Genomic DNA, 24746 nt, shown 5'->3' on the forward strand with positions numbered 1-24746 from the left:
GCCTTTGTTTGTCTGGCATGAGATAAGCCATCTGGGCAGTTTTATTTAAGATTGCACCCAGGAATATTATCTCTTGAGAGGGTACTAGTTTTGATTTATTTTTGTTTACTGTGTACCCTGGGTAAATTAGTAATCTTTTTACAAACGCCAGATGATTTAGAAGAATGTCTTTGTTCTCTGCTTGAATAAGGCAGTCATCCAAGTAGGGATATATTTGAATTCCTCTTTGTCTGCAAAATGCAATTACTGGTGCCAGGCATTTTGTGAAGACCCTGGGCCCAGTAGATAAGTCAAAGGGCAGTGCAGAGATTTGGTAGTGCATTGAGCCAGCTATGAATCTGAGGTATCTTCTGCAAGATTGTCTGATTGGGACATGCAGGTATGCCTCTTTTAGGTCCAAAGTTACGAGCCAAGCCTTCTTACCTAGCATGGGCAGAAGCTGCTGAGGAGTCAACATCTTGAATTTTGGAACCTCCAGAAATGTGTTTAGTATAGACAGGTCCAGTATTGGTCTCCAGGTTTTGTCCTTTCTGGGCACTAAGAAAAGTCTGCAGTAAAATCCTTGCCCCTGCTCTTGTTGTAGTACTTGCTGAATGGCCCTCATGTCCATGAGGGCTGTAATTTGCTTTTGTGCCTCTGCCCATTGATTGTGTGGCAGGTCTGGCATACCTTTTGTCCTTGGTAGGGTGTGAAAATGGAACCTGTAGCCTTGGGACACTATGTTCAAGACCCATTTGTCTTGGGTAATCATTTGCCAATTTGGTGAAAAAAGTGCTAGTTTTCCCCCTAAGGGGGCTACCAAAAGAAAAGTGCTTGGATCTGGCAGAGGAAAGTCATTGGGACTGTTTCCTGTAAGGTTGTGATTTGTCTTCTCTGCTTTTGTAGGTAGGAGCACCCCATTGTTTAGGCCTGTATGCACCTTGGGGCTGAGATCTTCCTCTGGGACTTCTGTATCTGCCTCTTTGTGGCCTGTCTGACACTGGAAAGGACCAATTTTTTGAAGGTCAGTTCCTGCTAAATCTGGGTGGCTGTACCTGTAAGAAATCCTTAACTGTCTGCATGGATTTCGCTTTATCCTCCATTTTCTTCAACACCACTTCTGCTTTAGCACCAAACAAAGTATCATGCTGCAATGGAGCATCTAATAATTTTGCTTTAAAATGATCAGGAAGATTCTGTTTCTTTAACCAAGCATGCCTTCTAATAACAGAACCTGTAACAGCGGCCCTGCAAGAGGCCTCTAGTGAACCATAACCACATTGCAAAGTATGCTTTCCCACTTGTTCAGCTGCATGCAATAAATTCTGCATTTCCTTGTTTTCTGAACATTCAGAATTTGTCAACATTTTCTGTTTAAGCAGTGACATTAAGTATTGCTGATATTTAAGCATATGAAACTGACAATTTAAAACCCTTACAGCCAAGGTAGCAGAAGTGTAAACTTTTTTCCCCCCATCTGTCCAGTGCCTTAGAATCCCTATCAGAGGGGACAGGGTTTTTTGCAGTGGAAGTTTTGACCCCTTTGGGGACCATGAGATATAGTTTCTGGGTCAGCAGCAGGGTTTTTATATAGGATTTTATGAGAATCTGGGACCCTGTAAGTATCTGTCTGGCTTAACAGGTGCAGGGGGTAAAGAGTCAGGGGACCGGACGGACTCTGAAAATACATCATCTGCAATGTCTAGAGCAGGTGGAATAGCAAGGGGTCTGTGCTGAGGAAGTAGCTGAAAGTCTCTGAGCCTTTTCTTAGATTCTGAGTAATCTTGGCTCTCCCAGCGGAAATGCTTCCTCATGGTATGCAGGGTTTCCTCAAAAGAATAATCTTCAGAAGGGAGAGGCTGAAGGAATGGATTCTTCAGCATCAGAATCCTCATAGGGAGGAATAGAATAATCCTGTTCAGAAGAGGAATCAGAGGAAATAGAAACCTGATCAGAATAATCATATTCTGTCTCTTGCCTAGGCCTCTTATCAGGAGGGGGATGGGAACCCCTGATCAAAGTAATTAGGTCTTCGGCCATTTTAAGCATCTGTTTTTTAGGCATGGAAGTCTGAGTAGGAGAATGCTGTACTTGTTTCTTTGTCTTTAGAGCTGCTTTACTCTTGGTCTTTGAAGCTGAAGATGGTTTAACATATAACTGTGTAGGTCTTAAGACACACTCAGAAGCCGATGCCTGCTCAGCGGCTCCGGACCCATCTGAGGGAATGATTTCGGAGTGTCCAATACCTTGATTATCGAGAGGCCCAGTCGGCTCCACATGGGAGTCGGAAGCAGCCTGTGGCTCTGAGGTAGCGGGCACCAGGGGCTGCAAAAGCACCTCACTGAGAACCGGCGAACCGGTGACTGGCCTAATGGAGGCCTTGTCATTGGTTTTGGACCTTGGATGCCTATCCTTTTCCTTGTCGTTGCGTGTTTTGTAAACTCCGGTCGTCTGCTGTTCCGACGGCAGTATATAATTAAATCTTCGGCCAAAGTAATGAAATGCAAAATCGAACAGACGCTTAATAGTGCGTTGGTTAACTCTAGCACAAAGCCGACAACTAGCAATGTCATGGTCAGAGCCTAGGCAAGGAATACAGTAAGAGTGAAAATCCTTATGAGGTATTTGCTTCCCACAAGAAATACAATTGTTAACTTTTTCTGACATCGGTCTGGAGCAAGAAAAAAGTTTCCCCAATGGGGTACTTAGCTTTAATGAAGACTTTGGTTCTGAAATTCGGATTTGAAAATCTCAGGAGTCGGCCGACCGGTACTCGCGAACTGCTTTTGCTTCGGGCACCGTGCGGCAAGAAAGACTGAAGAAAATGGTGTCGGCTGCATCTTTTAGACCCCTGGCGCACTGACATCAGGGAAGAGGCGACAGCAACCGACGCCGGACCAGGACTTTGGAATTCAGGCTGACTGAGGGTAGCCTGCCAGCAGGATAACCCAAGAGTAATGACTGCAACAGTGAAACATGATGAACATCTATATAGTTAAGATTTCTATACATAGCACAAGTAGAAACCTATAATTCAAAGTGGAAAGGGATGATGATGAAAACAGGGTGAAGCTCAGGAAACGAGAGACTGGGATTTTGGATGCAGATTCTTAAGGAGAATAATAACCATACATAATATTATATTCGTAAAGTAGCAGAAAGTATTCCAAGAACTAAGCCAACATGGTAACTGAGGAAGGAGATTCTGCGGATAGATATGTCTGCAATTAGGGATACAGACAATAGGCAAGCGGGTGCTGGAATTTATTGGAGGAAACTGACAAATAAACCAAGGTATTGGGAGCAAATAATTAGAGAGGGAAAGGTAATAAGATGGGGAGAAGTCAAGAATTTATTTGGACTGCAGGCTACTGATTACTTTTCCTATCACTGCTGTCAGAGTATAAGCAGAGAGAAAGAAATAGGGGTATCCTAAGTGAAAAACTAGCACTGGTAGATTTTTTAGTAGAATCTGGAACAAAAGCTGATGTTAGAAATGGAATAATTCGTAGAGCATACAAAATATTGCATGGTAGCTATAAGAATCAATCGGAGGAGGCTGGAAAGGATTGGGAAAAGGTAGTGGATAAGCAATTCACAAAGAAGCAATGGGGGATATATGTATGTCTCTCAAATATGCAACAAAATCTAGAAGATTCAGGATCCTTGCTTGGAAATATATACATAAATATTTTTATACCCCAAGTAGGCTCCAAAGAAATTTTCCTCCGGTAGACAGTAAATGTTGAAGGTGTGATGAAAAATAATTGGGAACATATTTTCTGGGAGTGTACTGAGTTGGCAGACTTTAAAGATTCCCTGCAGACTGCTTTGTCAGAGGTACTGGGTGAGCAGATTGGTGTAACTAAGGAAATTATTTTTTGATCTATGATACAGAATTGGAATTGCCTAGAATATAGTAAGACCTTTCTGACTCTAAGTATGGTCGCTGCCAAAAAAGCAATTACTAGAAAATGGAAATCAAAGTCTAAACCAACTTTATTAGAAGTAGTGAATATAGTAACAGATAAAACAACTGGAGCTGTGATGCTTAGAAAAGGGTAGGAGCAAATTACATAGAAAAATGGGAATTGTGGGAACAGTAAATGCAGAGGATGAAAGAGGTTTAAAAGAAGGCAGGATCTGAATGAGCTATGTAATGTTTGACTGACAATGACTGGATAGATTTTGTGATATATAATGTTTGCAACTGCAATTTTCAGTTTGGTTTGTGATGTATAGTGTTTGCAAAAAAAATTGTCGATATGGTTTGTTTTCATTTATATAAACTTATGATTACCAGTGTCATAATTGATATTTTAATAAAGATGTTTCTTTAAAAAAAATAACTGGATGTCTCATAATTATTTGAATCTGTCTGCTTGTTCTTTTCAGCTAAAAGCAGGTGATGAAAGAATAAACGGCTAATAACTGCAGATGCATTAAAGAAATACATTTCTGTGCTTTTCATAATTTTCTATTTTATCAAGTCCATTTGCTTACAAAAATCCCTTATTTTCAGCTACAGTTAAGGACATTAGTCTGGACATCCACCTCTATAAAAACAGGTGAAATTATCTTTTCATTTTACATGTAATACAGTTAATTCACTTCTACATCTTTCACCCCAGCAGTTCAGTATCACAACATTACATTAACTTTAAAGCTGTATGAATATCAGTAGGAAAACTAAAATGGAAGAAGGTGTGTGTTATGTCTGTGTTGTCTGTTCATTCAGAACAGTGTACAGTGTAGGCTTTACTGAATCTGGCCAAAGTATCCCTGTGTGATTTGTTATTGTTAGAAGAATGAGAAGCAAACTCCCCTTCAGCTTGCTGGCTCACTCTTTTTTGGCTAAATTTTATTTCTACCTTAGTCTGCTCTTTATCCAAGTATGCCTTTGATCTTCAGGAAAGATATTCTGAAAGCAGGTGACTATAACAAGTTGGATCTCATGCCAGCCTTTTTATATCCATTGACTGTTGAAATGAACTTGCCTCCTTTCTTCCTCATGTACAGTGAAAAGCCATTTTCCACAAACACTGCTGTCCTCAGTTTTTAATACTTCTCTTCTGCCATGGTTAAAAAGCTGCTTTTTCTTTTGGTTTGATTTGTACCTTCATTCATTTATGTCTTGGGTTCTTTGTTATGGCCAGATTTGGACCATGCACATAATTTACCCTCTAAACTAACATATCCCATTATGGAACAGCAGTCCAGATGCTTATTTGTAGCCTCATAAAAATAATGCAGTTTATTCCTTCCCATTTCTCTGCTGTAACTGAAAATCCCAGGTGTTCTTTGTGCTTTCTTTTCTAACTCAGCTATTTTTGAAACAGTTCATAAGAAGCATTTTTTTTGCCAATCTTGCCTTCATTTCAACCTCTGGTTTCTGTAGCTTCATCAGGTCATCTGAATAGCTATGTAAAGCTTCTATTTTTGTTATATACATATATATCTTCCTTCAGTATCTCACTTGTTTTAAACCACTTCTGACTTCATTTAATTTATTTGTTCCCCTAGATTACTGGAAGCCATCTCCTGCACTAAAGCTTAAAGTTGAACTGCTTTTTGCTGACCAGTTTTAAGGTTATGCAGCTGTTTTTCTTCTCCTTTTCTGATTGATTTTCTCTTACAAATTTCTTTGTTGACATCCATGCAGTGTAGTTGCTAACTAATAAGTGAATTTTAGCTAGATCAATAATGTTTACTACTATTTTTTTTTTAAACAGTTTTTAGTTTTCACACTGGGAGAGTTCTAATTAACCTACTGCTCAGTGTTCAGCTATCTTGGAAGTCTGTGGCTATATGTTAGTGAGCATCTGACACCTACTTCTCCCTTCCGGGGAGGCTAGGCTGCCTGCAGTGGCATCATTAAGAGGTTGGTGAAGTCTGTGCTGCAAGTGGAATACCACTTGGATGGGGTATGCACCTTTACCTCTCAAAAGCAGTCATTGAGTGTGTATGGCTACTTTAAGTTGGTAATGGTTTGGGCATGCTTCCCAACAGCAGAATGATTGTGCACCAACGTTCAGTTAACCCCATGAGAGGCTAAGTTTGGTCACAGACGCAATGAATGAGGAGAAGAGCTGGTGGCTGATGATCAACTGTTGAGAAGTTAAAAATGTAAAAGTGGTGGTTATATTGCATGTTAATTTGCATCTTCATGTCTCTCTCCTTTTTTGGTACTGCATTGTTAGTTACAGCAGTGCATTCATATGCTGCTTTGCCTAAATGCTATAACAACCTTGAGTGATAACTTAAAATGGCTTGCTGAGAATTAATGTGTTAAAAAATGTACAATGACAACACTTAAAAATTATTTCTAGGATACAGGTGAACCAGGTTGGTGGAGAGGAGAGAGAAATGGAAAAGAAGGTGTTTTCCCTGACAACTTTGTGACATTAATACCTGAAGTTGAAAGAGATGTGAGTATTTAATTTCCATTATAGCTGGGTTTTGTTGAACTACTTTGTTGTATTATTATTTTTTTACTAGGAAGAGCATGCTGTGTTGCCATGATTTTTACCCATGTGTATCCCACCACTTTAAACTTTGTTTCTGTTTATTTAATTGTAACTGTCAAGTTAGATGTGCATGTAGTCTGCTTACTAACCTTGCCTGTTGTTGGGGTGTGTCATTGTCAAATGAACAGGTTATTGGGACTTGAAGTATTTTCAGTATTGCAGGTTCTTGTGGTCCATTGTTTTTCTTTTCCTTTTTACACTCTTGTCTGCAGACCATCAGACCCCCACCCCACAATCATCACCACCAGACTCAGACTTTTCAGTCCCCCGTGCAGAACGAGGTTGAAAGATTTTTGGAATAGCTATCGTTCTGGCAGCCATGAGAGCTGCTTATTCTCTCTCCAGCATCTTGATAATGATGCTGTAGTTGTAGGGCCCTAACTCCCACCTCAGGAGAGGAGGATGTGACCTCTGTCACTTACGGGGCCACTAAGCCTTCCCTACTTGAGGGTACATTACTGTGCATTTGCTGTATGAAGGCTGCTGCCACATGCCACTTCAGTGACCTACACTCCTAGTTATTGGACCATGCCCCTCCTCCCCTGCCCCATGAGGAACTGGAGCTTTCTTGCAACCATCTCTGCCTGTTCCCTCCCAGGATGGGCAAACCTGTCCTTCCCTGCCATCTCTTTCAAGTGCCTGAAATGCTATTTAAACTTGCTTGGGTCGTAGTCATGGATTTAAATCTCTACACCCACATAGCTGGCTTGATGCATTGTTTAATTCTATTTGTTCTAGCCCTGTAACTTTCAAAGAGTATCCTCCCACAACTTGTTTAAAAAAATTTCTCAATAAATGACATACAAATGTCCAAACATATTCTTGTTTGGCCTATCTCTGGGTTATTTCTCTGCAAAATACAAGGGCTAAAAACTGCCATGGGAATTCAAGACGAGGTTTCTTAGGATCCTCACAGATCTAGTAAGTACCTGTGAACTGTAATTGTATTGGTACCTGTGCTGGATTTGTAGGTATCTGCAAAGTAGAACAGCTGAACTGGTGGTTAGCATCCTACCAAAAGTTCAGATCAACTGTCATTTCTTTATTTTATTTTATGTTCTGTTGACTGATATGTCTAGCTGGGTGCACCCCATTTTCACTGGTTGCCCAGTGAGAAAAACTCTATAAAAGTCAAGACACAAACAAGTAGAAAAAGACGTGGGCCTGGGGTTCTGCATAACCTTCCACAACTAGGTGATACTGCATAATGTCCGAAGGAGACAATAGATATCGAAGATAAAGCACTTAAGATTATGGGCAGCAAGGGAACATATATGAGCCAGGTAGTAAGGAATGCAGATGGACCTAGCTATGTAGCTAGACAGAACCATGCAGTGAAATGAGTACTCCAAAGAACAGGGAGCAGTCCCTGCAGCAGCTGCTTGTCATGTAGTACAATCTTGGGAGAACAGTAAACATGCACATAGACTGCTGTGTCATTATGTAGCAGTACTTTACAGCATCTAGGCTGCACATGTAAATGTGCCCCCAACATAACACCCAAGCAGGAGGCAGCTAAGTAGCCTTTTTTGCAGCTGTACTGTGGCATTCATATAAGTGTGTACACCTGTTGTATTTAAAAAAGTCAAGGAAAGGGGGGAGAAGAAAGTTGGAAAATGGGTCAGGTAGTGTATAAGTGTGTAGGATGGAGAGAAATGTGGGAGACTTAGAGATAGGGCCTAATTTATTTGTTTGTTGAGCAGGGAAGACTAGGAGGGTTAAAAAGGAAAGCAAGGTGTGGGAGAGGAAGAGAGGAAAGTATTTGAGGGCAGGCAGACAGACATAAACACAGAATAGTACAATGAAGGGTGAAAGTGCCACATTAGGGTAAGGAGATATGGAAGGGGCAGTTATAAACACAAAGTAGACAAATGGTGATGGGGAGGCTTGGCTACTGCTCAGGATATGTGGTGGGACATGAGTAAGGGAGGCCCCATGGTTAGGAGATAGGCTATGGGTATGAGTATATGAAATGTCACCACTGTCCTGACCTGGAGAGACATTACTGGGATCCTTCACCACATATCGGTCAGGGTGGTTATTGATGTGGACTATGCCATCTTCTGGTGCTTTGATGGTAGAGCTAGCCATTCAAGTGAATCTACTGTAGCAAAACAGTTCTCATTCTCATCACCTTCATAAAACTTAACCACATCCTTAGCAGGGTGAGATGAGATGGGAAGTGCTTGTATAACAAGGATTTGTCTGGACCTGCAGTGACGAGAGAAAATGGGTAGGTAGTCCTAAGTCAATCTAGCCTGACAGTGGAATTAAAGTCAGATACATCAGCCCTTGAGTGGTGAGCTAACAGTCGTGGGCTACAAGTGTCTCTTGCTTCCTAGGAAGGCAACATGGTTTCATCACATTCTGCTTGTACATTAAGAAAGCAAGGTGTGGGAAAGAAAGAGAGGAAAGTATTTTGAGGGCAGGCAGACATAAACACAGAATAGTACAATGAACGGTGAAAGTTCCACATTAGGGTAAGGAGATATGAAAGGGGCAGTGATAAACACAAAGTCGACAAATGGTGATGGGGAAGCTTGGCTACTGCTGAGGATATGTGGTGGGACATGAGTAAGGGAGGCCCCATGGTTGGGAGATAGGGTGTGGGTATGAGTATATGAAGTGTCACCACTGTCCTGACCTGGAGAGACATTACTGGGTTCCTTCACCACATATCGGTCAGGGTGGTTATTGATGTGGACTATGCCATCTTCTGGTGCTTTGATGGTAGAGCTAGCCATTCAAGTCAATCTACTGTAGCAAAACAGTTCTCATTCTCATCACCTTCATAAAACTTAACCACATCCTTAGCAGGGTGAGATGAGGTGGAAAGTGCTTGTATAACAAGCATTTTGTCTGGACCTGCAGTGACGAGAGAAAATGGGTAGGTAGTCCTAAGTCAGTCTAGCCTGACAGTGGAATTAAAGTAAAGTCAGATGCATCAGCCCTTGAGTGGTGAGCTAACAGTAGTGGGCTACAAGTGTCTCTTGCTTCCTAGGAAGGCAACATGGTTTCATCACATTCTGCTTGAACACTAAGAAAAAGGGGCACATTAGGGAACCTTAAACTGTAAGGTGGGATGTTAAAACAATGTGCATTTGCAGTCCCCTAAGGATTTCATATTAGCTGCAGAACAGACACAGGCAAAATTGAGCCTTCAGTGTGTACGTTAAAGTATACAAAATAAATATGGCATTCCTAAGCATGGGCAGCATAACCCTGCTCCAGAACAGGGACGTTTGGAAACCCGGAAAAAATGTGTAGAAATATCACTTGCAGTGTTGCCTGTCACTTCCTGTAAGTGACAGTAATATGGAGTCTCATAGTAGCTGGCCTAATTTCTGCCATGAGGTTGATTGTCACTAGTCTTCATAACAATGGTTCCAAATCTGTAAAAGGTTATAAAGTGCTGTAGGTCAACCGATGCATGCACTGTTCCCCCATTCTGGTGATGTCCATGGCTTAGTAAAATGCTTAATTCAAAATCAGATATTGTTTGGGTGGCTTTTTCTCCCCTGCTACATGCTCATCAGCAAACTGTACTCCGACATCTGTCCAGTTTGTTTCCCTTTTGCCAGGGGTGAAAGCTGAATTAAAGGTGCCATTACCTATGCAGCATAAGGGAGTTTATTTATTTTGGCTCTAACCCCATGGTGTATAGCCAATTCCATGTTTTGGTACAGTGAGCACTGGCAATGGGATGCCACTCACACAAGTGAATGGAACCCCTCAGGACTGCTGTGCCCCTCTTGGAAGCAAGTGCACATTCTGGGAATATCCTTATAAGAGTGGGCACTGACATCAGGGTGGACCCACCTCCTCTGTGTGTAGGTGGATGGTGCAGCAGCTTAGTACCTCTTAAATCAAGACTACAGCTGTTGGCTTTATATTGTTTTTGGTACATCTGGTGTCCATTGACGCAGGATGGCAGGAGAGGTAGGTTGGGTTGTATGATCTTGTATGGACCCCCACATGGATGCAGTTTTGCTATATATTTTTCTGTATTTACATGTCCTCACATGGACATCCAAAACTGACTAGTGCAAAAGTCTGTATTAAAATTCATTGCCAAGAAATGTATCATAGTGACTTTTGGGAAGACTGACACCAAGGGTTATTACTCCATCAATAAGACACTCCTAAAAGTTGTATGTGTGGATGCACCCTTGGAACAGGCTGAAAATGTGGCCTAAGGCACACAAGAATATGAAAATGTGCAGTTTACCTTATGGCTTGTACAACCAGCTGAGCTCCATCTGTGGTTTGGTAGCAAATTTGCATATATCTGAAGTAAGCATACCAGACATTTTGCAGACTCAAAGGGGATGCATCATCCTGTCATTTTACAGATTGCCCCTGGCATGTGCATGTCACATAAGATCAACCAGCAGTTGTGCCAAACTAAAGCATGAACCTCTTTGCTGTGTTTACTGTATGCAGAGAATTGCCAGTGCTTTGGTTTACTATCAAATGACTGAAAGTCAGAAGACTGAATCCCAAAAAGACTGATAATTCAAAATATTGAATGATGGAATTTGCCCCTTCTCCACTGTTGTGCGATCTTGGAGTTGGTATATATATTTAGCAGGGGGGTGTGGGGGGCTTGCCCCTTGCATTAAAAATGTATTCAGTATTTTGAATTTTCAGTCTTTTTGGGATTCAGTCTTCTGATTTTCAGTCATTTGATAGTAAACGGCTACTTCTACAGTGGAGAAGGGGGACCCACATACCATTATTTCGGAAAGGTCCAGAAAGTATCTTTCAGATTTTATTAAGGGAAGGGATTCTAGAATCTCTTTATTGAGGTATGTCAGGGGTCATAACCTGCCCATTTAGTCCAAGTGGATGTCGCCCCCTAAAAAGACATGGCAAATGACGAGTCTTCTAGAGAGAAAGAGTGTACGGATTTTCTCTGAGTCTCTTTGAGGGTATTATGACTCTCAAGCCTCCTCCTATTTCTGCTGTCCACCCATTGTTACTGTGGAGTCTTCTTGGGGAATAATGCAGTAGACCCTACAGCTAAACATGAGGAAAGACATTTTGGCCATTACAAACATTGACATTACTACAGCTGGAAATATTTCTATGCCCCTGCAGTATTATACGCCTCATCTAAACAGAAAAAATAAAAAGCATCTTCACAAATCATAGGTTCATACTAGGCTATCTGCCCTAGGGCATTTATAAGCCTAGCCAGAGTGTGTTTGGCTTTCGCCACCCATTTTAAATTAATTTTGCTATGCCCTTTTTCGAGGTTAGTATACTGTGCCTCTGTCTAACAGTGACACAGAAGTGATACCCGGGGTAAACCTACGATCTCCCATCCACTCATCAAGATTCCTCTTGAAGAGAGTCAATGAGGGACCCTGCCTAACCTGGACTGGGATTTTATTCCAGAGTGAAGGGAGCCTCTGGGTTATGAATCTGTCCCTTCAGCATGTCCTATTTATTTCAGTGCTGAGGTTCAAGTCTTTCGAGCACGTGGCTCGATGGGATTTGGATTTTCTGAGGTGCAGCATGTCCATTAATTCCGGGTTGGACATTGCTTTATACGTCAGGCACAGATCGCCTCTGAGCAGGCGGTATGCCACTGAGTAGAACTGGAGTTTCTTTAACCGGGCAGCATATGGCATCTGTTTGAGCCCTTTAATCCTCTTGGTGAGGTACTTTTGAGTTCTTTCCAGTTGCTGCAGGTGTCTGGTAAGGTACATCCCAAAAGGGGCATTGTACTCAATTATGGGCCTGATGAGGGATGAGTAAAGAGGCACAATGACCTCCCCTGATCTAGATGTGAATCCCTTCATGATTAGGTGGGCTATATAAAATGTTTTTCTAACCACTTTGGCCACGTGGTTGTCAAATGAGAGATTGCTATCAACTTGGGTCCCCAGGTCCCTAATTACTTCTTCTGTACTTAATGGATTACCACCTATGTGATAATTTGTGGGCATTTTGTTTTTGCCAAAGGGGATGACTATACACTTTTTGGAGTTTAGCTTGAGGCCATGGCTTTGGCACCAGTTGTCTGTTTCTATGAGGCCCTTTTGGAGGATGCTTGTGTCGGCTGGAGAGTCGATTATGGCACCCAGTTTGCAGTCATCTGCGAACTTGGTCAGCCACAGTCCTTCCGTGTTGGTCTGTACCTCCGAGAAATATATACCGAACAAGAGAGGTCCCAGGACTGAGCCTTGTGGGACGCCCCTTGTAACTGGTTTGGAGTCTGACATGGCTCCAGCAATTCTAACCATGTGGGTTCTGTCCTTGAGCCAGTTTGCAACCCATCTAGTGACATAGGGGTTTATATTTAAGCTGGTGAGCTTATCTATAATGCCAGAGTGGGGTATTGTATCGAAGGCTTTTGCGAGGTCCAGGTAAGCTGTGTGGACCACCTTCCCCTCGTCAGTGGCCTTGGTGACTGTTTCAAAGAAATCGACCAGGTTTAAGAGGCAGGATCTGCCCTTAACAAAGCCGAACTGGGTAGGATCCAGTGTCTGTAGGTCCCCAATATCTTTATTTATGAGGTCCATGATGATCCTTTCCATACCTTTGCAGACCAAGCTAGTCAGGCTTATGGGGCGATAGTTTCCAGGATCTGTTGAGGTGCCACCTTTGTGGAGAGGGACCACTGTTGCTGTACGCCACTCTTTGGGTACATATCCTGTAGTAAGGCTGAGATTGAACAATAGTTTTATGCTTGGGTTTAGCTCTTCTTGGAGTTCATGTAGGATGCAGCCCGGGACACCGTCTGGTCCCATTAATGCTGTGTTTTTTGCTTTGGTGAGGGAGGCTCTTACCTGAGCATCTGAGATGTCAGGGGGGCAGCACTCTGCTGGGATAGATATTTGCCCTTTTGGTGGGGGGGGAGAAGTTTGCGCTGAACCTGTCAGCTAGGATGTTGGCAATGTCTGTGGTTCGGTGTATTTTTTGTCATTTTGGACTAATTCTGAGCATATCTGGGAATTCCCACCCAGGTTCCTAACATAATTAAAGAAAGCCTTGTGATTATCCTTAGTGTCCTGTGCAATTTTTCTCTCGAAGTTGGCCTTAGATGATTTTATGAGTGCCCGTAGTTTTTTGCTAATACTGATCAGAGATGCCTTCCCTTTTTGGGATTTTGTTCTATCATGTAGTAGCTTCCTCCTTCTATTGTATAGTTTGTTTATGGCTGGGGTCCACCAGACAGGACGTCTGCCTTTGGAGGATTGGGTCTTGGTTTTATTTGGGATTGCATGATCTATGCATTCCTGAAGGTGTTCATAGAATGTGTTTATAAAGGATTCTGCGGTCTGGGCCATATTTTCCACAGGCCCGGGGGCTTTGAAGGACTCCACCTCGGTTTTGAGGAGTGTGAAATTTGCTTTAGAGAAGATGTCCTTCAAGGATGCATCTGCAGTCCTTACAAATGGGTTGTCCTGTCGTCAGGCAGCTTTTCGGTCGGCCGGATTCCAAAGTCTGGGTCTGGCCTCGGCTGGTGTCGCACTTCACCCGACGTCATAGCTGCTGTTATTCGGGTATAAAGGCATCAGCCGACGCCATCTTCCCCAGTCTTTCTTGCCGCGTGGCGCCCGAAGCAGAAGCTGTTCGCAAGTGCCGGTCGGTCAGAACCAGAGAATACTACCGAATACTACTACCGAAGACTTCTAAAAGCTAAGTACCCCGTTGGGGACCTTTTCTTGCCTCAGCCGATGTCCGAAAAAGTGAATAACTGTTTAACTTGTGGGAAACAAATACCTCATAAAGATTTCCACTCTTACTGCTTACCTTGTCTAGGCCCAGAACACGACGTCGCAGCTTGTCTAGCCTGTGCTTCTTTTAACCGGCGGACGCTTAGACGTCGGTCAGAATTTGCTGAGGAGTTTTTCGGCTCCGATTTTGCTTATATTATGCCGTCGGATCCTCCGACTTCGCAAATATCTAAAAAACGCAAGGAAAAGGACCGACACTCGCGGTCCGCGGTTTCGGCCGAAACCGTGGTTAAGCCAACATGAGTGTCTCAGTTTCGCTGAAACCGAGCAAGCGGTTCTTCCTTCAGCCGAAAACTTACCTTCTACCGAGGCCTCTTCCAACCTCGTGGAATCGGCTTCTGAAATCTCACCTGCTGTTGCAGTTTCTCAGGAATTATCAGACACTATTCCCTTGGATATTTCAACCCCTGCACATGGAGCTGCTAGGCCACCTGCAGCCATGTCCATTAAGGCCTTTGCCAGGGCTAAAGCAGCTAAAGCTACTAAATCTGTGCCTGCTAAGACCCCCTCTCACAGGCCTAGCTCTAGTTCACAAATGCTTAGTTTAGCAGAGGATCTCATTTCTTTAATCCAAGGATCCCAACCTCAACCAGACAGGGCCTCTCACCCGCCTCCAGAGAAGAGGCCTAGAGCAGAGCCCCCTGAGCCAGTGTCTACAGATGATTCCTCTGATGATTCAAATGATACAGACCCTCCAGAGGCTCCTTACTCCCCTTATGAAGACTCGGATGCTGAAGAGTCCATCCCTTCTGCCTCTCCGCCTGAGGAATTTTCTTTGGGGAAACCTTGCATGCTATGAGGGAACAATTTCAGTGGCAGGGCCAGGATTTTTCAGATTCCAGAAAAGGCTTAGAACTTTTCTGCATTTACCACAACATAGGCCTTTAGCCATACCTCCAGTTCTGTCTGTTGTAGATGATGCATTTAATGATGCTTGTACTGCTCCTGATTCTCTACCTCCGGCCCCTGCTAAGCCCGATAGATACTACAGGGTCCCGGACACACATTACCACTTGTATAAGGCTCCTTTTGCAGATCCAGAGACTATCTCCCAAGGACCTAAGGCTGTAGCAGCTACCTCTGCCAAAACCCCCCTCCCCTCTGAAAGGGAATCCAGATCCTTAGAGAGATGGGGTAAAAAGGTTTACACTTCTGCTACTCTTTCTGCTAGGGCCTTGAACTGTCAATTTCACATGATACAGTATCAAGAATTTATGCTAGACCAGTTAACCAAAAAACTGTCCTCGGATGAAACAGTAGATAAAAAATATGTGCAGGAAATGGTACATAACATTCAACAAGTCAGTAACCATTCCTTAAAATGCGGCTATGATGCACTGGAGGATTCCTTTAGATCAGCCATGACTGGCACAGTTATCAGAAGGCATGCATGGTTAAAAGAACAGGCCTTACCAGACCATGTCAAATCAAAACTATTAGATGCTCCTATGGATAAGATCAATTTGTTTGGCTCTCCTGCACAACAAGTGCTGAAGAAGATGGAAGAGAAGGCAAAATCTGTCCAAACAGTGAAAGATTTCTTACAGGTCCAACCTCCGAGGTTTAGCAGGAATTGGCCCTCCAAGAATTGGTCCTTTCCAGACTCCTCCAGAACTCTGGAGAGGCCGGAATAGGCGTTCAAGAGGCAGAAGCCAATCCAGGGGTGCCTACAGGGGACGCCAGTGGCAGGGCAACAACCAGCGAGGCACAGCCACAGACACAGCCACCACCACAACTACAGGCCAATCACAGTGACTTGGCTCTGGCACCGCCTACCAGGGAACAACTACAAGCACCCTTAGGCGGGAAGCTAGCCTTATTTTCAACAAACTGGCATTACATCACAAGAGACAAGTGGATTTTGCAGACAATAGACCAAGGTTACAGGTTTCACTTCCATACTCTACCAGGAAGAGAGGAATGCCAAACCTACCTCCAAATCAAAAGACAGAAGCTCTAAAACAAATATCTCAATTATTAAGGATGAGAGCAGTAGAAAAGGTACCATCTATGGAGCAAAGAAAGGGATTTTACTCCAGACTCTTCCTGGTACCAAGAAAAGAGAGCAAATGGAGACCTATTCTCGACCTGTCCGCTTTAAACACATTCCTCATTGTTCCAAAATTCAAAATGCTGACTCTACAGCAGCTTCTTCCCATGCTGGGCAAGGAGTCTTGGCTGGTAACTCTAGATCTCAAGGAGGCATACCTGCACGTCCCCATATGACCAAATTGCAGAAGATACCTCAGATTTCTTGCAGGATCAGAGCATTATCAATTCTCAGCATTGCCCTTTGGCTTATCTACTGCGCCCAGAGTGTTCACGAAATGCCTGGCATCAGTAATTGCTCATTGCAGGCTTCAGGGAATCCAAATTTACCCTTACCTGGACGACTGCCTGATACAAGCGGACAACAAGAACAAGCTAGCAGAAGACTTGCAAAGGGTCATTTACCTGCTACAAGCCCTGGGATACACAGTCAATATAAAAAAAGTCAAGGCTGATACCATCCCAAAGGATAACCTTTTTGGGTGCAGAGCTAGACACATCAAAACAAATGGCATTCCTAACAGTAGAAAAACAGAAGCAACTACCTCTCTACTTTTTGGCATTAACAAAACAGGACCAGCTAACAGCAAGAAAAGTCCTGCAAGCCTTGGGCTTCATGGCATCCTGCATAATATTGGTTCCACATGCCAGACTGCATATGAGAAAATTACAGTGGTACCTAAGGAATTTATGGTCTCAACACCAGCACAGCCTAGAAACTCAAATTCCAATAATTCCATGCCTGAAACAAGAATTCCTATGGTGGGCTCAGGCCTGTCAGGCAGGCAAACGCAGGATTGCCCTTCCACAACACTCAGCCAAGCCAAACCATCACGACGGACGACTCAGACCTTGGTTGGGGGCCCACATGCTGGACAAGTGCATTCAAGGTTTATGGACTCCAGACCAGCTGCACCTACACATAAACCTAAAGGAAATGCTGGCAGTAAAACTGGCAATTCAGGCCTTCAGACCATTTCTACGACAAGGCCAATTGATGATAAGGACAGACAACACCACAGTTATGTGGTACATCAACAAACAGGGAGGCACACATTCGTACCCTCTATGCCGGATGGCACTGGACCTCTGGAATGTGGCCCTGAGCTACAACATACAGTTACAAGCAGTTTTTGTACCAGGAAAAGAAAACATTCTAGCAGACAGATTAAGCAGGACCACCACGGATGCCCACGAATGGATGCTGCATCCGGACATCTTCAAAACCATTACAAGAAAATGGGGGCTCCCAGAAATAGACTTATTTGCATCCCCACACAATCACCAGCTACAGAAATTCTGCACAAGGACGTACCACCCACTTGCTTGGAAGGTGGACTCCCTCTCTTTCAGCTGGAAAAACCTGGCAGCATATGCATTCCCACCACTTCCTTTGATGCACAAGGTGTTATTGAAGATCAAAGAGGAGCGTCCAAGGATCATTCTGATAGCTCCAGACTGGCCAAGACAACATTGGTACCCATTACTGAGGAGCATGTCTCGGGAACAAATGTGGCCCTTACCCCTGGTTCCATTGCTGTTAACACAGAACAACTACAACATCCTGCATCCAAACCTGAAAACGCTGCAGCTGACTGCTTGGAACATTGCATAAGACCAATTAACCCAAATTTATCCCAAAGGGTTAAAGACATTATCCTGGAGGCTCGCAGACCCTCAACAAGGAAAAATTATTCGGCAAAATGGAAAAGATACCTCATTTGGAATACTACAAAAGGAGAAGATGTGTCACTGGTAAACATAGCCAACATCCTGGAATACTTGGCAGAGCTCTTTCACAAAGGCCTGTCCTATTCTTCCATTAAGATTCATGCATCAGCTATTTCAGCAGAATACGACTTGGATCCTCCAGTCTTCTCACATCCCCTACTCAGGCAGTTTCTCAGAGGAATTAAAAATGTAAAACCTCCTAGGAAACCACCATTACCAGCATGGGACTTGAACTTTGTGCTAGAAAAATTGACACTCCCTCCTTTCGAACCAGCAGCAACAGCAGAATTACAGTATTTATCATGGAAAACTGCTTTCCTAGTGGCAATCACTTCAGCAAAAAGGGTATCTGAGCTACAGGCATTAATGGCAGTACAACCCTTCCTGATCTTCCATCAAGACAGAGTGTCCATGAGAACAAATCCTACTTTTATGCCTAAGGTGGTCTCCAGAGTATCTTTAAATCAGGCTATCCACCTACCTACATTCTTCCCCAACCCACAGAACAGGGGAGAAAGACTGTTGCATACCTTGGATGTACATAGACAATTATGCTACTACCTGGACAGGACCAAGGGCAATAGAAAAACTGACCAGCTTCTGGTAGCATATGCAACAGGAATGGAAGGAAAAGCAATTTCAAAACAGACTATTTCAAAGTGGATAGGAAATTGTATCAGATTTTGTTACTCCTACCATGGAAAGAAAACTCCAGAAAACATCAGGCCTCACTCTACAAGGGCTACAGCCACTACCACAGCTTTCTACGAGGAGTGGCTACCAAGGACATTTTAGAGGCTGCTACTTGGAGCTCCGTGCATACATTTGCCAAGCATTATAATTTACCTTTATACTCTAGATCCCGAGGTTTTGCCACTGCTGTTTTGCAAGGGATCTTAACTACACCATAACTTCCTTTTTTCCTCCTCCCCCAGTTTGGCTATGGTATTCTACCCATTTGTAAGGACTGCAGATGCATCCTTGAAGGACATAGTACAGTTTTGTACCTACCATAAATGTAGATGTCCGATAGGAATGCATCTGCAGTCAGGATTACCCTCCCACCTTTCCCCTCTGTGGTACTCCTAGGGTATTTGCCCATCTCATAGCTAGCTGGGGGAATCTATTATGGTGTATTTGTTTGTATATATGTACATACATGCTTATTTTTTGTGTCTGCTCTCTACTATTTGGAATCATTGGCATTTATCCAAATTTAGCCTTCCTAGAGGGCACCTGGCATCTGGGGCAAGAAACACTGAGGAAGATGGCGTCGGCTGATGCCTTTATACCCGAATAACAGCAGCTATGACGTCGGGTGAAGTGCGACACCAGCTGAGGCCAGACCCAGACTTTGGAATCCGGCCGACCGAAGGGCTGCCTGACGACAGGACAACCCATTTGTAAGGACTGCAGATGCATTCCTATCGGACATCTACATTTATGGTAGGTACAAAACTGTACTTTTTTCACTGTGGTTTTCTGGGCAGGGGGTGGGGTCGGGATGTGAATATCCAGTGAGATTAGTTTATGGTCTGATCTTACCAGTGAGGGATACACTTCTGGTCTGGAGCATAGAGTCCCCATGTTGGTGATGATCAGGTCCAGTATGTTTTCCCCTCTTGTGGGAGTGGTAACAAGTTGTTCCATAGCATTTGAGTTTATAAATTCTAGGAACCTATGGGCTAGGGTGTTGGAGCTAGAGTAATGCTCCCAGTCTATGTTTGGGTAATTGAAGTCGCCCAATATAATGGTGTTTGGAGAGACCTTCATATTTCCAGTGTTCTCAGGAAGGCCGAGTGGGGTTCCTGGGTTTGGGAGGGTGGTCTGTAGCAGGCTATAAACTGGAAGGCAGTTTTACCCACTGTTAGTTGCACATGGATAGTCTCTGATGCTTCGTGCTGTGCCACCAACCTGGAGGTGTGGGTATCTTTGACGAATATTGATACTCCCCCTCCTTTTGTGGTTCGGTCCAAGTTTTGGGGCCGAAAAGCATGGTATGAGGTATAACCTGGTAGTGCTGGGTTGCTCTCGGGAGCCTTGAACCAGGTATCTGTTACGGCACAGATATTGATGTTCTCCATGCTAAGGAGAGTTTTGAGTGCGTGCATCTTGAGGTTTAGACTTCTGGCATTGAGTAGCATTACTCTTAGTTTCTTATCCCTTGTGATACCTATGGAGGTGGGTTTGTCTTTTGAGCCTTGCCTAAAAAAGGCACTATGGGGGTAGCAAGAGCCTTTGCCAATATCCGAAAGCCCAGGGGTGACAGGTGCAAGCCATCCCTAGCGAAGCATCGTGGCTTGTCGAGCATGTCATCCCAGGCTGACAGGCATTGGATCCCCTTTGAATGACACCAATACTTAAGCCAATTGTTGAAATTGATCATCTTGTCTTCATATTGTGGCATCATTCTTGGTGAGGGTAAGATGCTACTCAATGTCAGGGTTATACCGGCCTGGGCTACATGCTCAGAGAGCTCCTCTGTCTCTCTTCATGTAGTCCAGGGAGGTATGTCTCAGGTCATTCACACCAGCATGGACAATGACTGAGTCATATTTGTACTTGCCTTGGAGTGACCTGAGTGCTTGTGTTATGTGGCGGATCCTAGCGCCCGACAGGCAGCTCACCGTGACCTTCTCCTTGTTCAGCCTGGTGAGCGGGACATCAGTGTGCCTGACGATAGAGTCACCTATTACAAGTGTATCAGGTGTGTTGTTTAGCCTTAAGGGCTGTGACTGTTCGGCACACTGGCTTTGAGAGCTATGTGTTGATGGTGTTTTGTTTTGGGGTAGCGGTTGCTTGGGTGCCTGCTTTGGAGGTCTCTGCTGCTTAGGCAGATTTTTATTTAGAGCCTCTGAGTATGTTTTTGTGTGTTTGTGTTTGGTTTGCTGTCATGGTAGGTCTATGTGAGACTGGAATTGTAGTGAGTGTGGTTTCCTTCTCCTCCTAACTGGTTACGCCAGTACTGAGTTGAGAGAGCTTAGCCTTCAGTTTGGCTATATGGTTGCATCTCTCACATGTGTTGGAATTTGTTGGGAGGAGGAGAGAGTTGTCTGTGTACATGAGGCAGTTGTAACATTGCCTCAAGATTCCCAGATTCACCAGCTGGACCGGAGAGGAGATTGACAACTGACCTTTGGACGTGCTAGAATAGTACTGGGAATTCCTTTATAATTGAAAAAAAGGGCCAGTGGGGAACAAGGTACTCAAGGGGAGTTTGTGGGGGTGTAGTGCTTTTAATTTTTTTAGTGCTGACTTATATAATTGCTTTAGTGAGCAAGTGCCAGGTATCTTAAATGCAATGTGTTACAGGTAACTTAAATGCAAAAACGACAAACAGGAACTTTCTTTCAAGTGAAACGAGGAATTAAGTACAGTAAGCAATGCAGATATCACTAGGGATCCACAGAAGCGCTGAAAAGCCGCGTTTTAGGTGGAATTAACTTTTCAGGGAAATAACAAGCATGCATACAAAGCTAGATTCAACAGGCCTGGATCTAGTCTATGCTACAGCAAACAAGGTGTACCAATTACAGTAAGAAGCAGTTCAAATATGCAGGCACTATAAGCCTTTAACCAGAAATTCCCAGCTCAGAAGGGCAGAGTCCAGCCTCTCCTCCCACAAGAGTGCAGACCACGAACCCCCTTAATGTAAAATAACTGGCCTGAAGCCCAGGTGCTTAAACCAGAACTAATACACTTTTAGAATAACAGACACTGAGTCCTCAATCAGCAGTTCCCAACTTAGAAGGATGTAAGCTACCTGTCCTGCCACCACAGTGCATGCCACAAACCTTCCTTATGTAAAACAACTGGTCTGAAGCCCAAGTGCTTAAACTAAAAGGCTTAGAATGAGTTACACCAAGCAGTAATAAATACAATTGAGTACTTTTACGATGACGCAAAAACAAAATAAAGTAGGAAGAAACACAAATACAGTAAAAGCAGATACAATTTTTTTTTTTTTTTTTTTTTTTGTGGAAAGAGAGAAAGGAGTAGCAGAAACTAAGCTGATTGGCCTTCTCAAATGTTCTCCCTGTACTGGGTAGAATGAGGTAATGACACTAGACTGGGAGGAGGGTCCCAGATCAAATTTACACTAGGGGCGGGCAACTGCAAAGCCACCAACTATAAAAACACTATACCAACAGGGAGAGAGGGTGGGAAACAAACTGCAGAAATGTATGTCACAGCTGAAAAGCAGCAGTGAGCCTTTAAATGAAAGTTTTAAACAGCTAAAGGAGCCTCTAGAAAAAAGAGTTTAACTGCAACAAGTTATCAGAAATAAACAACCCAACAGTTGCTTAACAAAAGTGGACATTTTCCAGTTAATACCTCACACACAGTGAAACTAGCTAGAAAAATACACAGTACACAAAGTGCTATAAATAACAAAGAAATAAAGAAAAAATATGTACAAAAAACAGGATACTTAATGTTATATATTATCGCTCCAAGTTTGCTGAGTGTCCTTCCTTCGATTAGCTGAGTGTAAAATGGCAGAACACTCACAACTGAGTTTCCTTAGGTAACAGAAAGTTGAAACCTGACACAGCTTTTAAGAAAGAAATCTCAAAAGAACCAATGAGGTGCTTAGTCTAAGCTGTAGTCCAGGTGACCTCAGTCAGCCAATGACCTCAAACAATTCTCTCTCACTGAAATGCCTGATGGCATTAAAGGACACTGTATTTTAACCACTGACATTAATACAAAAATGGTACCATTTAGTTTTGTGCCCACAGTCCACTCTATATCTAAGCATCTCAGCCATTAAATAATTACCATACTACTAAGTTACCCTACACAACGAAGAAAAAATATACACCCTAACAGCAGCGCAACTGAAGTAAAATGTATTAACACTATTCCCAAAGCACCACTTTTTAATTTTTTTATTTGGCTTTAAAACAATAGCTAAATGAATAAATTATAAAACATAGAAAATGCATAGGCCCACAGCTGATCAGAGCATCAAAATTATACATATCAAGAGCAATTTATAGCTTTCAAGCAAGTCTTTAAGCCAATATTTATATGAATGTGTAATATTAGAAGTTCTCATCTTTATAGTATACAGTTCACTGCTGCAAACAATTTTGCCATACTAATAAATTCAACACTAGAGGTAGTGGGGGGGGGGGGGTAACTTTACTTTTCCCATTTTTAGTAATTACTTTTCTGGCTATAGCAAGAATAGACCAAAGAAGAGGCACTTGGGTTTTTGGAATTATCTCAGGAATTGGAGCATTACATAAAACTAAAGATTTACAAATATTACACCTATCTGATGAGCTTGAATGAAGTTATTAATTTCTGTCCAATTGGGATATGACTTCATATTCATATACCATATGCATCTAATCAGCTATTATTTCAGAATCACATCTCCAGCATTTAATTCTGTTTGATTTATACAAAATTAGAATTTTGTTAGGAGTGACAAAAGCTCTGTGCAAGTATTTCCAAATGAACATTTTTTTCAGTATAATGATGTGGTTTTATCTGTAGATTTTAGTAATATTTTCTTGTATTCTTCAGAGAAGTCTTTATTATTAATTTATGAGGAATAGTTCCAATAGGAATTGTCCAACTATGCGAAGTTTAACTCAAGAATTTTATAAATTTGTGACAAATATTTATTTTTCATTGCATTATTATTGATATTTATTAAGAATTCCAGTAATTTGGGGAACAATGTATTGTCTAGGTTAAATATCGTATTTATCTATGTGTCCACAAAGTCTCTAAATATTTGTAAAATTAACCAATTCTCAGAATCATGATTGTATTTTGACCTTAAATTGTCAACATTGTATATATCAATACCATTTAAGAACTGATGCCAGTAAATAAAGTTACTTTGCTTTTTCAGTGCTAGCATTTTGTTGAAGTTATGTGTTTCTAAGCACCCATTTGTATATGCAATTGGAAAAGTAGAAAATATTAAGTCTTTAATACAATGGTTAGAATATGTGAACTTTTGGAAAGAGGAAATTATGTTATTTAAATAGAGAATTTAAGAAGAGGGTGTAATTCCATTTACACAAAAATCTTTTAATACCCAGATAACACTGTTAGGGACTGTTGTTTGACTGGTTGTGATATATTTATTATTTACTAAATAATATTTTGTGATGTATTTGTTTCCATTTTAAATCATAAGATGAATTTGTCCACAACGCCATAACTTATAATTTTGAAGTAGCATACAGTTGAATATCAGGGAATCCTGTTCCACCATTATCCCAGCTTTTTCTGCGCCAAAGGAAACTCTTGATTTATTAAGATGCCAAAAAAATTAAGTAGAATATTATTTATCTTCATCAATTTATTTGGTGGAGATAGTATAAAGATTGTAAGACAAACAATATTTTAGAGAGAATTATCAACTTAAAAAGCATTAATCATTCTTCCATGGTAAAGAAGAATTTGTTCCTATTTGTGACTAAACTTAAAATGTTATCAATAACCTGTTGAAAGTTTGTATCATTTCTTTACTAATAGGCATAATGCTTATGCCAAGTTATTGTCATTTGATTGCTATTCCAATTGAAGTTAGAAAATTTTTATATGATTTTTTAAAATTTTTTATTAATTAATAATGTACTTGTTTTTTATGATCAAGTCTTAAGTTTGCGATTTCTTCAAACTGACTTGTACAGCTAATTATATGTTTTAGTGAATTTTCTGTATTTCCTAGTGTTAGTAAAAT

The 24746-nt window shown here is 42.2% G+C and overlaps 1 protein-coding gene across 6 annotated transcripts in view; it reads left to right on the plus strand.

The window, feature by feature from the left end:
- LOC122794391 (CD2 associated protein) overlaps nt 1–24746 on the plus strand; it is a 3269826-nt gene that overhangs the window by 2133344 nt on the left and 1111736 nt on the right. For all 6 annotated transcript variants that reach the window (XM_044062740.1, XM_044062738.1, XM_044062742.1 and 3 more), the window contains one exon: nt 6309–6407. In XM_044062740.1, coding sequence (XP_043918675.1) covers nt 6309–6407 — 99 coding nt within the window. The remainder of the gene's footprint in view (nt 1–6308; nt 6408–24746) is intronic.

The sequence above is a fragment of the Protopterus annectens genome, chromosome 2.part1, assembly GCF_019279795.1.
Source record: "Protopterus annectens isolate FY-2018-M chromosome 2.part1, PAN1.0, whole genome shotgun sequence".
In the NCBI taxonomy this organism is placed as follows: Eukaryota; Metazoa; Chordata; order Ceratodontiformes; family Protopteridae; genus Protopterus; species Protopterus annectens.